This window comes from Hibiscus syriacus, unplaced genomic scaffold, assembly GCF_006381635.1.
Source record: "Hibiscus syriacus cultivar Baekdansim isolate YM2019G1 unplaced genomic scaffold, ASM638163v2 tig00111769_pilon, whole genome shotgun sequence".
Lineage (NCBI taxonomy): Eukaryota > Viridiplantae > Streptophyta > Magnoliopsida > Malvales > Malvaceae > Hibiscus > Hibiscus syriacus.
The window spans coordinates 2646665-2661628 of record NW_024063172.1 but is presented as its reverse complement, the minus strand read 5'-3'; the positions used below and the strand labels follow the sequence as shown (position 1 = coordinate 2661628).

At 33.3% G+C, this 14964-nt stretch overlaps 2 protein-coding genes across 2 annotated transcripts; both read right to left on the bottom strand.

Moving 5' to 3' along the window:
* Nucleotides 1-4163: 4163 nt before the first annotated feature.
* Nucleotides 4164-4784, bottom strand: LOC120169880. Its single transcript, XM_039177957.1, has one exon. It carries the CDS (start codon nucleotides 4782-4784, stop codon nucleotides 4164-4166), a length of 621 nt encoding a protein of 206 aa, XP_039033888.1.
* A 2734-nt stretch (nucleotides 4785-7518) lies between these two features.
* On the bottom strand, nucleotides 7519-8130 carry LOC120169879. The gene has a single exon (XM_039177956.1). It carries the CDS (start codon nucleotides 8128-8130, stop codon nucleotides 7519-7521), a length of 612 nt encoding a protein of 203 aa, XP_039033887.1.
* Nucleotides 8131-14964: the final 6834 nt, after the last annotated feature.

Sequence of the window (14964 nt, the reverse complement as noted above, 5' to 3'; positions counted from 1 at the left end):
ATTCTTAACATTTACCAACTTCTATTACACTCTTACAGCCAAAATTACTTTGACAGCCGAAACAAAGCAGAGTATCTCCAAAAAAAATTACATCAAGAAAGAATAATTTGTACCTTCAGTGTTAACTGGGCGGATGTCTGGATTTTGACCAACAATCCCATCAAACAGAGAAATGAGGCTCTTCATCTAACTTTACTTTGACTAATCCGAAACTATTTGTATAACTTACCCTAAATTTAAAATACGTGGAGTTTAGATAATTTTCTCATCGTTACTCCAACTTAGCTAACGAATGAAGTAAAACATTTGATGCTAACAGCAACTATTTGTATAACACATTGTAGGATAAAATATGTAAGAAAATTTATAGTGTTGTTATTAAATTCCATGGCTCCATTTCAAGAGGTAACCAAGTTTTTACATATGTACAGTGGTTTTCGGTTTAATTAGTTTTAGGGGTTTTGTAAATAGAGAAAATGAAGTGGGATAATATATTTAAGCCAAGCTGAGATTCGCCTAACTCGAATAAAATAGATGGAAGTTGAAGTCCACTTTTAGGGTTCCTAGTTTTATCCAAATCTCTTATATTTGGATTTGAACAGATAACCTACAGGTGCCATGCTTTTTCTTTATATATATATATATATATATATATGAGTGTGTATAAAGTAGTATCTCTTTAAAGACATAATTATTTGACAATAAATGTTCATATTTCTGCATGCGTGGTGCTTGAACCCAAGATCTTAACGAATAACAATAAATCTTTTAACTACCGAAGTCACTTGATTCATGCTACAAATGTCATAATTGAATATTAATCACGTAATTGAAGTTATATGATCGGAAATAATGCTAAGCAAAAGGACTTGAAGTTGTCATGATAATTTAGTACATTTACTGTAGACACAATATTGAATATACTGTTAACGAAGCTTCACACTATAAGAAATTACAGTAAATGTACTAAATTTTAATTCATGTTTTGCATGTGTCCTTTGCTTTTGGATAAAAAAATCATTGATTTTCCATGACATTCTTGTTTACCACCTTATTAACCAGTATTTCACAGTTCACGCCTATGATTAACGTGCTGTAAATGTACACTAAGTTATTAATTCATGTTTTGCATGTGTCTAAATACTGCTTAGCCCAAAAACCGAGTAGCCTTTGCTTTTGGGTCTAAAAATATCAATAATTTCCCACGAGTGCATGCCCATCAATCTGCCTACGCGTTATACAAAGTTCACATTTTTGTTATATTCAATTTGATTATTACTTTTATGTTTAAATATATTGTAATTATTAATTTTATTACGCATTATAATTAAAAAAATGTTATAGAGGGGAAAAAAGATGTTGCTTGAAGAAGTTATATATACTTTGATAAATGATAAATTTTTAATAATTTAAATATCATTATAAGTTAATATTGAACTATAAAAATATTATTGAGATCAGAATAGATATTGGTAGGGGAAGAAATATTAAACTTTTTAAGAAAAATACAATAACTTATAAGATATTTAAATTTAAAACTCAAAAGACAATGTCTAATATTTAAACTTATAATTACCTAAATTATTATTAAACCAAAAAAATTAGAACATGAAATTATCATTTTTTAGTTTGGTCCCTACTTGATTAAATATTTAATAATTTCTTATATTTTTAATTTAAATACTTATTTTTACATGAATTATACGATGTCGTGTCTCACAAACAAGAACTCTTATAATTTCATCTTTCGCTGATTATAATTAAAATCAACATTATTCAAGCTTTAAAATTAAGTATGTGGTTGAAATTCATCTACGATGTTGTTTTTGAGTATATCGGATTTGGGTTGAGTGTAAATATTATTAGTATTGTTTATATCGATTTAAGTATGGTATAATTTGAATTTATCTAGTGGTTTCAATGTTATTTTATAAGGTATGTGCATATTATTAATAGATTAAAAAAAATCTAAAAAAACGTTATCTTTTAATCACATCAAATTATTAAAAATAATAACATTGTACAACATAAATTATACGTCTCAAATTTGATTTGACATTGAGAAATGATGGTTCATGTCTAAAAATATGATAAGGAATCTAAAATCCAAGGCGAAGTAAACAAATTGTCTTCTAACTATAGAGTGTTGTTTTGTTGAGTATCTGATTATTAAAGTTACAAAATGATACTTCGATTATATGACATTGTTTTGTTGAATCCCTCAACTATTAAAAGTTATAAAATGATCCTCCGATTATAGGGTGATGCTTTATTGAGTCTATTGACTATTAAAAGTTATAAAACGACCGCCCAATTATTCATATATTCCAAACTCGTCATTTTCTGTTAAAAAATTAACGATCGTCTGAGCTGAACGTTAACATACCGACTGAGAATGATAGTCATTTGAGATTTTGATATTAGATTTTATCATATCACATATAACATATTAACGTCCAGCTCATACTGTCATCAAACGAAAAAGGGAAGATTGAAACAAATGAATAGTCATGTGACCATTTTGTAACTTTCAGTAGTCAGGGGATCAATAAAGCAACACCCTATAGTCAATGGATCATTTTGTAATTTTTACTAGTCAAGAGACTCAATAAAACAATATCATATAGTCAGAGGACTATTTGTATACTTTACCCTAAAATCTAAAGGAATTACATTATTGGTTTGCCTTTAAAAGACTGATAAATATCTTTAGATTATTCAAAAAGCTTCTTTGCCTTGAGGAGAGATAATTAGCGAAGAAGTGTGGCGTTCAATAATTGAGCACCCACCCACCCTTTTCTCATTTTTTTGGGTTGTTTTCCAGACTGCTTTGTAATTTGCCTTAAGGAGAGATTATTAGTGAATAAACAAAATATCAGTGTGAGGGTTATTAATAGGTTTATAATTTAAAAATATGAGAAAATAAAGATAAATAATTTAATTAGCCGATCTAACATAATAGCTCGAAATCATAAAATTGTTAAAATGTTATAATCTAAGAACGATGAATTATCGATATTATTTGAAGAGGGCCCGGGTACTTTTGAAGTTAAATCTTTCCTGTTTCCGTTGATTATCTTTTTGGTCATTAGTATTTATTTATACATGCATTATATTTTATCTTTATTTTTAATTTTCTGACTGTCGGAGGTCTTCCACGGAAGCTGTTCTCAACCTGACGTTGTGGACAGCCTACTACCCTATCTCCCCTTATTCCATGTATATATATATATATATATATGAGAATAGGGTTATGTTGTTGTTAAATCTCAATTCCCAAAAGTAAACAGTGCTAAACCACAATTGTGTATATTTCTCTGACTTTTTAAATAGACAATAAAAAGCTGTTAGAAGTATTTCAATTTTTCAAAACAAATCACTTAAGTATTTAAATATATTTTACTTTTCAATTAAGTTTTTGTGTTATAAATTCATTGATTCATTCATTTTTTTATTTTAAATTAGTTAAATTTATGTATTTTAAAATTTTATCAATTTAGTCATTCAGTTAATATCGATAATCATTTATAATAATTATTTTATTAGTAAAATCTACATGATAGAACTATAATATGTCATGTGATAATGATAAATAAATAAATAAAACATTCAAGTTGGAGAAATTCAAACATTCTCAAACCCTAAAAATAAAAAAACTAAGAAGAAGAAGAAGAAAATAAACAATAAAAAAGAAAGCAAAAGTGACTTTGGGGGAAAAGTTGAATGTTTAAAAGAAGGGGGGGGGGTCCAGCTCCCTAACTTGGTGGAATCACATCTGATTACATTAAAATCAAGGCTTCATGGATCTCTCCGCCATTCATTTTTCTTTTTCATTTTACCTCAAAGCAAAAAATAAAAATCTAAATTAACCCTTGAAATTTATATTCGAATATTTGATATTAATTATGTGTAGTATTAGTGAATTATGGTAACTAGATAGTGAGAACATAAATAAAAAGGTTAAATATTAATTAAGCTTGAAAGTCTCATATGGGCACAATACTTGTCAGTTCTCGCGCGTTGATATTACAACAAAATTTCCATGATGAACATAAACAGTTCTTTACATAGTATCAAACTAACAAGAAAAAACTGAAAATTTCATCATTTCGTTGATTTTCTCTTATGTTTTTTTTTATATGAGCAACAAAATTAAAACCAACTTAGAACTCGGACAGTGTGTTATTTTGCTGCTTCAAATCCCTGTAAAACCTGTTTATGAAATCCTCGGCAGCTTTGTCTACGTAGCCGTTGTCGTCATCGCCATCCCTCAACGGAAACGGAGAGTCCGTTATCCTAAGTTGTCTCGCCAATGGAGTCTGTCCGAACGCCGGTAACATAGGTGAAGCAGTGCTGTTGTTGTTGTAGCTGTCGTTGTTGTTGAGCATATCAAAGACAGCCTTGACATCGTTCATGGTGGCCGAGTTGTCGTCGTCGTGAGTAGGAGGCGCGTGGACGCAGGCGAAGAACTGGTGGTAGTAATTGTTGATGCCGCTGTTGTTCTTCTTCTTGAGGTTGAAAGGGAAGATGTGATTGGGGGTGTTGCTGCAGCTGAATTCGTACTCCTTAGATACCGCCGTGAAGGAGGAGGGGGCTTGGTGGCGGTGGTGGTGGAACATGAGGTTGGCGATGGCCTTGGAGCTGGCGGTTTTGCCACGTTTGAGCACGGTGTTGAGATCAACAATCAACTTTCTCTTTGACAGAAATCCTTTCCTCAACATGAAAAGAACTGCCCTCACAATGCTCCACATTGTTTTGCTAACCACCGGGAGACTTTGTTCCATTTCTAATCTTCGCCTGAGTTTTGAGTGAGTGAGAGCTGAGATAATAGAGGGAATTAGGGTTTGTTTGTGTTAAACGGAGAGAGGAAGGGGAAGGGTATATATAGGACAGAAATAAGGAAATCACTTCCTTTGGTACTTTAAAATTGGGGCTACCTTAACCTAAGGATGCATGGATGTTTTGTGCTATTTTAATAGTTTGATTTTTTAATGTTTGATGTTTATATATATAATATAAACCAATTAAAAATTATATAAATAGAAATAAAAATATTTTTAATAAGATAATATCTATAATCCTATGTCTAGGATTCTTTAAGTATCAAGTGGTCTCATGATCCTCACCACATCATAAATAAGTATATTAAACTCTTGAATTAGACTAAAGAACTCTTAATTTTATTTTATTTTCATTTATAAAAATTACTTAAGTTTTATTAAGAAAATTTGAACTTCTTATCACTTGAGCCAATCGATATATTTATAACTATTTATGCTTCACATAAATGATTTGCTCAAGACATTTTATAAAGTACATACTTGTTTAGGTTACCAAATAGTATGACTTTTTTTTGGTATTATAAGTAATCTTACATTTATTTAAACTAATAGATTGATATTCACTTCAACTATTGTTTAACATGCAATTCCAGAATTTGAGATAAAGAAATATACATATAAATAATATTTAATTATTTTATATTACAATATATGAAATATACCAATTCAAAATATAATAAAATAATTCATAATTAATAGTTTTATATATTCATTAGTACAATAATATTGTACTAATTTGAGATAAAGTACATACTTGTTAAGGGTTTGCACATTCTTCACATTTTACCACATTAACAAATTGGTGTCCGTGTTAAAAAAAGTACAATAATATTGAGTGAATGCGGGAAAGTTCTACAGTACGACATTCTTTATATACGACTAAAAAAATGCTATTAGTTTTTTATTATTTATGTGAAAGTTTCACAGATAGCTTAAAAAACCAAGGTGGACGGCTGCAAAACATAAAATTTATGTTTTTGTTCCATTAATATCCCCAACGTTTGGTATATGAACAAAGCCAGCTTTATGAAAATAATGAAAAAGTTGGAGGGGTGTTTTTGACAAAAGGGTGATAACAGTCCAAATTCCTGATTAAAGTAGCTTTCTTAGCCAATAATCAAAGGCAAAGCCTCTTTTGGCAAAACCAAAAATGTGGCTGAATTTGCTGCACCTTTTATGTGTAATCAGGAGCTTGTGAGGTCCTTGTTTCCAAAGGTTGGCACTTTATTTTCTTGGGTTTTGGTTTTAAATATGATTATATCGATCTACTTATCCAAAATGTGATTATAATTTATACATACATCTCCATGTGCCTTATATTCAAACAAGACCCAAAAAGGATTATAATGATGATAATACGGTTAATAAGTTTTTAAAATTAAATCATTCATAAATTGTTAATTTTTAAAACAAAATCAATTTTATTTAAGTGTATTTTTTAAATTAAGTAGAGAGATATTATATTTAGATAAATATTGAGATTTGAATTCGCGTAAGGTGGAACAATATAAGTATCATTGATCATTTGGTCAATTAATGGATCTCTTTAAAATATTACAACAATTATCATATTCACAAACTCATTATGTGACATCAACAGTAAAAGAGAATATTGTCATAGAAGTTTCGAGTTCGAACAATTGTTTGTAGTGTTTGTGCATTCATTGTCAGTTAACGAAAAAGTTTAATTATAAAATAATGCCCAAACAATAAATTTTTTTATGAATATGTGCCTAAACTTTTTTGTGACACGTATCATATCTGGTAATTTTAAAATAAATTATTTAAAATTAAAAAATTAAAATTATATTGTTTAAAATAAAAAACATAGACATTTTGAAATAACCCCAAAATTTTGAAAACCTTCATCTCAACCTCTGAACTCATGTATGTTGCCGCCCTTTACCGTCAACGAAGCTCCACCTGACATCACCTCTCCCTCAACTGAAATCCCTATGAAATCATGACTGATTGACGATAAATCGACGTTTTATACCCCGCGAACCCTAAGATGAAAATCACGGTCCCAATTGATTCTGATGGCCAATTGGCAGCAACTACGACTGGTTATGACAAGGACTACATCGACAACGATAGTCGTGGCCGAAAAGGGCGGCAATAGTAGGTCAAAATTAGGATTTGGAGATTTTAGGGATTTTGGGATTTTTTTTAGTTTAAGAGAAATTAGAGTTTATTTATAAATACAATAATATTGTTAATATTTTTAAAAAATAAATTTCAAAATTATCGGATTGTAACGTGCGTGAGATAACAAATAAAATTATACATTGGGATCATTCAAAAGATAATTAGATACTTATTTATGAAAAACGCTATAATTTGAACACTTATTTTATATTTAAGCTACTAAAAATAATATAAACAAATGTTAGTATCAAAACAGAAATTAAATAATAGAATAGGTGATGTTTTTTTTATGTTAGATTGATTTTCAAGGAGGATAGTTAATAGGTTAATTTGGTTCAATGATATAGAAGGGTTAATTAAGCTTTAAGTTTCCGTATAGGCACAGTAGTTATCTTTGATATTACAACATAATTTTCATGATGATCAACATAGACTGCTGTTTACATAGTATCGAATTTCTTATGATTTTGTTTATATGAACAACAAAGCTAAAACCCCCAAAAGTAATCAACAATGAAAATAATTCGACTTAGGATTCGGACAGTGTCTTATTTTGCAGCTTCAGATCCCTGTAAAATCTGTTTATGAAATCCTCGGCAGCTTTATCCACGTAGCTATTGTCTTCACCACCATCCCTTAACGGAAACGGAGAGTCCGTTATCCTAAGCTGTCTCGCCAATGGAGTCTGTCCGAACCCCGGCAACATAGGTGAAGCAGTGTTGTTGTTGTAGATGTCGTTGTTGTTGAGCATATCCAAGACAGCCTTGACGGCGTTCAAGGTGGCCGAATTGTTGTCGTCGTGATTAGGAGGCTCGTGGACGCAGGCGAAGAACTGGCGGTAGTAATTGTTAATGCCGTTGTTCTTCTTTTTCAGGTTGAAAGGGAAGACGTGGTTGGGGGTATTGCTGCAGCTGAACTCGTACTCCCGGATCGCCTCCTCCTTAGATACCGCCGTGAGGGAGGAGGAGACTTGGTGGCGGTGGAACATGAGGTTGGCAATGGCGATTTTGCCACGTTTAAGAACCATGTTGAGATCAACCATGAATTTTTTCTTTGACAGAGATTCTTTTCTCACCATGAAAAGAAGTGCCCTTACTATGCTCCACACTCTTTTGGTAATCACCGGAAGATTTTGTTCCATTTTTCAAGCTTCGTTTTTACTAATTTTCTTTTGGGTGACCTTCGAGAGAGAGAAAGAGAGAGAGGAGATGGAATTAGTGTTTGATTGGGTTGAAGGGAGGAGACGGATATATATAGCGTATAAGCTTTTTAGAAAATTAAAATAAATTATTAATAAAAAAATATAAAAAATTATTTAAACAGAACTAAAGCTATTTCAGTATTACTTTTCTATCCATAAGACGCATTAACAATACCAAACTTCTTGTTGTTTTATAGAATTAATGTCTATCCTCTTTCTATTAATTACACGTGTATATTAGTGATTGATACCCTTTTTTTCTTCACTCACACAAGCTACCCTAAATAATATTTAGTTGGTAGTTATCAGGTGTCATCCAGCTGTTAGTCCACCGTGTGCCAGCAAAATTCAACTACTTTCCTTATTTCTAATATAAGATTATTATAAGAATTTTAATTATTTGACAATCCACGTTTAAATAGTTATTATGGTTAAACTTAAAATTTTTAAAAATAATAATTTATTTTATCACTAAATTATTTTGATTTGTATCCAAAATTCAATTATTTATTTTCATTAATCACTGAATCGTTAAATTAAAAGCTTTATTCATCATTTAATTTTAAAAAAATGATATCTGACATTACAAATAGTTTTTTTTAGTAAAGCGAGAGGCGTGGAGCCGTTACAATCACTTATTCATACGAACATAAGGTGAACCGTAAATATCCTTAGAGAGGATGTCGTGTAACTGAGACGGAAAAGAATAAAAAATAATGGAGGAGCCATCTGGAGGGGATGCTCATTTTCGCGATGAAATCTGGTTCGGTATTGGCTTCGCGGTAAATCTTCTTGAATTCATTGAACCAAGGTTTATTGAAGAGTGCTCAATGAAGCGAACCAATGCATGACTGCTTTCCATTGGTGGGGGAGAAAAAAAAAAAGCTAAGACCCTCACTACTGTCAAACTGAACGGTAACACACTCACATCCCAGCTGCCACACTAGACGGAGTCCTTCAAGAATACCCTAAAGTTCAGTTTCAAGTACAGAGGCAGTGCCGATGTGTTTGCGAAAAGCTGAGGGACAGCCCTCAGTTGTGTTTCGAATCAAGCTTGCAGCTGAACCAGCGTCTGTCGAATGCGAGAAAGGAATTACAAATAGTTTAAATACATGAAAATATTATTGCTTTTATATTTGGTCGTATTAACAGAAGCCCAGTAATTAAGTGAAGAGAAAATCGCCTCAGTAACCAAAAATGCCTTATAATATACGATTTTAACCAACTTTTTTTTGGATTTGCCAAAATGACCAACAAAATCGCAACGCGAAATAAAAATCGCAACGCGATCCCCAGAATCGCAAATCAGTTTCCAAAATCGCAACGCGATTCTTGAAAATCGCAATGCGATAGTACAAATTCGCATTGCGATTTTCCAGAATCGCAACGCGAATATGAAAATCGCAACGCGAACACATAAATCGCAACGCGTATCCGTAAATCGCAACGTGTATCCGTAAATCGCAACGCGTATCCGTAAATCGCAATGCGTATCCGTATATCGCAACGCGTATCCGTAAATCGCAACGATAATCCGTAAATCGCAACGAGAATCTGTAAATCGCAACGATAATCCGTAAATCGCAACGAGAATCTGTAAATCACAACACTGAAATTTTGGGTATATAACTACGCAACAGCAGCAAATCATAAACTAAATCCCTAAATCGCAACTCATTCCATCTCCATCTATCACTCTCTCCGGCGACATCCGTTCCTATATCCAACGACATCCTTCCCAATCCGGCAACAGGTTTTAGTTTCGCAGCTCGTCTGTTTAGTAAATTAATTTACAACCATGAAATCATCTAATGTTGATCATGTTTGGATAGATTTGTGTTTTGGAGGGTCATGGGATAATGTTCATGGTGTTTTACAATATATGCCTTTACCCATGAATCTTCAACTAAAATTGTCTTTACAAAAGTTAACTTATGAAACTCTAATGCTACGTGTTTCAAATAAATTGAATTTAGAGCCCCTAAGTGGATTTAGGCTATCTTATCAGAGAAATGGTAAAGTTTATTTGTTAACCGACAATGAAGATGTTGAACGATTCATTGCTTACATTAGTGTTTCACAAGATGATGTTACATTGTATGTTGTTGAACCTAGAAGTAGTATTGTTGGGTCAGTAGCGGGTAGTAATCAACTAAGTTTTTCTCAAAACCCACAACCTTTCTCTAATCCAAATCCCAATCAACTTTCAGCACCAAATTCCGGTTTTCGTATTGACCAGTTAGACGATGATGAGCCAACAGAAAAAATTGTGAGTACTAGTCAGTATTCGAAATTTGGTCTTGGTCAATATCCGGACTTTGATATTGGTCAATACACGGATTTTGATGATGTTTCAGAAGAAGAAACAGACCCTGCGTGTAATGATTTTGATATTGGTCAATACCCGAATTTTGATGATGAAACAGCCGTTGCCGAAGAATGTATTGTTGATGATAATGAGGAGGAAGTTACGACTGTGAATGAACATGTTTAACATCCATTCTGTAATTCATATAATCCTGAAGAAGAAAAAGAAGAAGAAAAAGTCCCCGAAGAAAAGAAAATGCCACGGGCGTATAACTGGAATATGCCAGAATTACTTCAGATACCGGAAGAAGAGTTGGTAAAGAAAGCAGTTGATTGTTACACAAAAGTTATTCGTATCAAGAAAGATGATTGTTTGATACAAAGGAAGACTTGAAGATAGCTTTGTATACGAAATGTGTGGAAGATGGCTATCAACTAAAAGTTAACAAATCAAGCAAAGATCGTTTCGAAACAAGGTGTATGATTGACAAAAACTGTACGTGGCGTATGATTGCAAAGAGAATAAAAGATTGCGAAATGTTTCAAGTTAGGACTTTTATTGATAAACATACATGTTCAAGAACCCAAGTTTTTCCTCACCATAGACAGGCAAACAAAAAGGTGTTGGGTGGTTTTCTGGCTGAGTTAATGTTTTTGAATGGCAGGGTATATCGGGGACATGAAATTATGACTGACATGAATGCTCGGTTCAAGATTAGTATATCATATTCTCAAGCTTGGAGAGCCAAATGTTATGCCTTGGAATTGTTGAGGGGGTCGCCAGAAGCATCGTTTGCCCAACTGCCGGCTTATTGTCACAATTTAAAGCTGAAAAATCCTGGGTCGGTAACTCATATCAAAACAGATAGAGATGGACGCTTTGAGTTGCTGTTTATCGCCATTGGTGCTACGGTTAGTAAATCAATATAATTTGTTGACTCATTTTTGTTAGTTACATGCATTTCACATTTAAATGATTATATTTCTTGTGTATATTATTTTGTAGATTCGTTCGTTTATTACTTGCATGCGCCCAATTATTATAGTTGACGGAGCACATTTGAAAGGTCGATACCTTGGAGTAAACTTATTAGCAGTAGCCATGGATGCTAACAATGGGATATTGCCAATAGCTTACGGGGTTGGCAAATCTGAAACATCTGATTCATGGACATGGTTTATGGGGCATCTTAGGATTGCATAGGTCCTATTAGCAATCTGACAATCATATCCGATAGGGCAAACTCAATTGACAACGCTGTTAGAAGGTGTTTCCCAGATGCTTTTCATGGACTTTGTGGTGTTCATTTGTATAGAAATCTAAAATCAAGGTCTGCTGGTATAAAAAAGCACAAATGGACATACTGGAAGGCTGTAAAAGCTTATCGGGAAGTGGATTTCAATAAGCATATAAATTGTTTAAGACGTGTTTTGCCTCAGTGTGCTCAAACACTAGAAGATGTCGGGTTTGAAAGATGGTCAAGAGTACATCAACTTGGAGCAAGATATGGTTTCATGACGTCTAATAGTGCAGAATCAATCAACGCTCTAAGTCGTCATTCCCGGAAATTACCCATTACTATGTTAATGGAGTTTTTTCGAGCCTCTATTCAACAGTGGTACTACAAGAAAAGAAACCATGCAGGTATTATTTCTTTGAATTCGTAACTTATCATATTTATATATTTTACTAAGTATTGTTTATTTAAATTTACAGGAACATTGGAACATCGTGTTACACCATGGACTGAAAAAAAGATAACGAAACGTGTTGTGAAGTCAACGTCATGGAGAGTTGAACCATGTTCAAACACTTTGTTTCAAGTACTGGTTATCCGTGTGGCCATGTTATAAAAGTTGCTCTTCATTTAAACCAAGATGATTCAAGCGCATACGCTATGGATTGCTACACTACAGAAGTTTATCGACAGACTTATGCTGAGATTGTCTACCCTATTCCACATCCTTCTGAGTGGGACATACCAGATGACTTACAAACAGTTTTGCCACCAGCCATGGACAGAAGGCTACCTGGCCGACCAAAAAGTCACGATCGTATACCGTCTAAGGGTGAAGAGAAGAAGAGATCGACATGTAGTCGGTGCAAGGAAAGTGGTCATACAAGGTTGACATGTGGATCACCAGTGCCATCAAAATCATCTTTTCCTCTACCAAAATATGGATCCTCATCAAAATCCAAAGCTCAAATGGTGTCAAGCAAAAGGCAATCATCTTTAAAATCCCAATCACAATTGGCTTCACCTTTTGGGACTGTTAACTTAGGTGATTTTTAAATGCAAACGTTGTATTATGTGGATTTTATGTGTGAACTTTTAACATTTTCAGTTGAATTAATGACTCAGGCCAACCATTTTGACTTAACCAACTCTTGTTATTCAGTTGTTATCACTTATTAGGCATGCATTTGACTATCGCAACACGGAAATTACAATCGCAACGAGAATCGCAATGCGAAATGAAAATCCCAACATGAAAATCGCAATGCGGAAATGAAAATCGCAATGCGAAATGAAAATCGCAACGAGAGAATCGCAATGCGGAAATGAAATCGCAATGCGAAATTAAAATCGCAACGAGAGAATCGCAATGCGAAATGAAAATCGCAATGCGAAATGAAAATCGCAACGAGAGAATCGCAATGCGAATTAAAATCGCATTGCGATTCTCCCGTTGCGATTTTCATTTCGCATTGCGATTTTCATTTCGCATTGCGATTCTCTCGTTGCGATTTTCATTTCGCATTGCGATTTTCATTTCGCATTGCGATAGTCATTTTTGCCTTCAACATAATGCAGATTGAAATCAACAAAATCAACCATTACATTTCAATCGATTAAACAAGCACAAATAAGAATTATGTTCGCATCAATTACACAAATCAACTTTTACAAATCATCTTTTACAAATCAATTAAACAATCAAAAAATAAGCAATAATTCTTATTTCCGATCATCTACTATTGAATCAATTTTTACAAATCAATTAAACAATCAAAAAACAATCAATTAAACTATTGAATCAACTTTTGCAGCCATACATCATTTTCACGCAGTTCACTTCTGAGATTAACCTGCAGAAACCAAACATTTGCTCAAACAACACTTTCTACACATCTAAAACCTACAAACAGCAAATTATTGAATTCTAGGTACTTAACCAAACATTTTCAAACCAAAAGTCTATAAACTTACCAATTGTTTATGGACATTTTTATAACGCGGATGCAGGTAGGCAGCGTCTCGTATATATCGATTTAGCCATATAATGCCGAAACCACAAGCCTACTGCAGCTCTATCTCTATCGGTGGGAGGGGACTCTTCAATGATGACAGTGGCCTCTTGAACGGTGGGAGGGGACTCTCGAGGAATGATAGGGGGGCCTCTTCAATGATAGGAGTGGACTCTTGAGGGATGACAGGCGAGTCGGGCTTCTTCTTGCGGTGTCTTCGCACTATTGGGGTGTACAGAGACTTAATAGCACGTGCACGCTGTCTGATGCGTGAACTCCGTCGTGCAAGCATAACCCGACGTAAAGCATCCACTCTATCGGGCCGCTAAATAATTAAATACAAAAATCAGTAAATAAACAGACATGATATTTAAATAGTGAAAACAAAGACAAATATGTTTCAAACTTGCATTGTATTCACCCAAGTCATTATTCTATCATAGTTCACAAAATGCATCAGATAACAAAGAAAAATATGTTTCAAACTAATACCCTGAAGTTAGTATTTGTCTTTGTTTTGTCTATTGGTTGAAGTAAGGCAATCCATTCAAGTTTCAATTTGCAGAAGAAGAAATAGTTTACTTTCGCAACACGAAACTTAAAATCGCAACGCGAAATGAAAATCGCAACGACAGAATCGCAATGCGAAATGAAAATCGCAACGAAAGAATCGCAACGCGAAATGAAAATCGCAATGCGATTTGGTTTCGCGTTGCGATTTTGTCGTTGCGATTTTGGTTTCGCGTTGCGATTCTTTTGTTGCGATTTTCATTTCGCGTTGCGATTTTGGTTTCGCGTTGCGATTTTAAGTTTCGTGTTGCGAAAGTAAACTATTTCTTCTGCAAATTGAAACTTGAATGGATTGCATTACTTCAACCAAAAGACAAAACAAAGACAAATACTATTTCACAGTGTTAAGAATACACAGTTTAGCAGAATTGGCAGCAACCGAACAAATTTACTTTCAACCAAAAGACAAAACAAAGACAATACTATTTCACAGTGTTAAAGAATACACAGTTTAGCAGAATTGGCAGCAACCGAAAAAATTTACTTTCAACCAAAAGACAAAACAAAGACAAATACTATTTCACAGTGTTAAAGAATACACAGTTTAGCAGAATTGGCAGCAACCGAATAAATTTACTAAGCAATCTAAGTGAAATGGCTAATCTAAGTGAAATTACGAGTAAATTTATCATTAAGTTAAATATGGA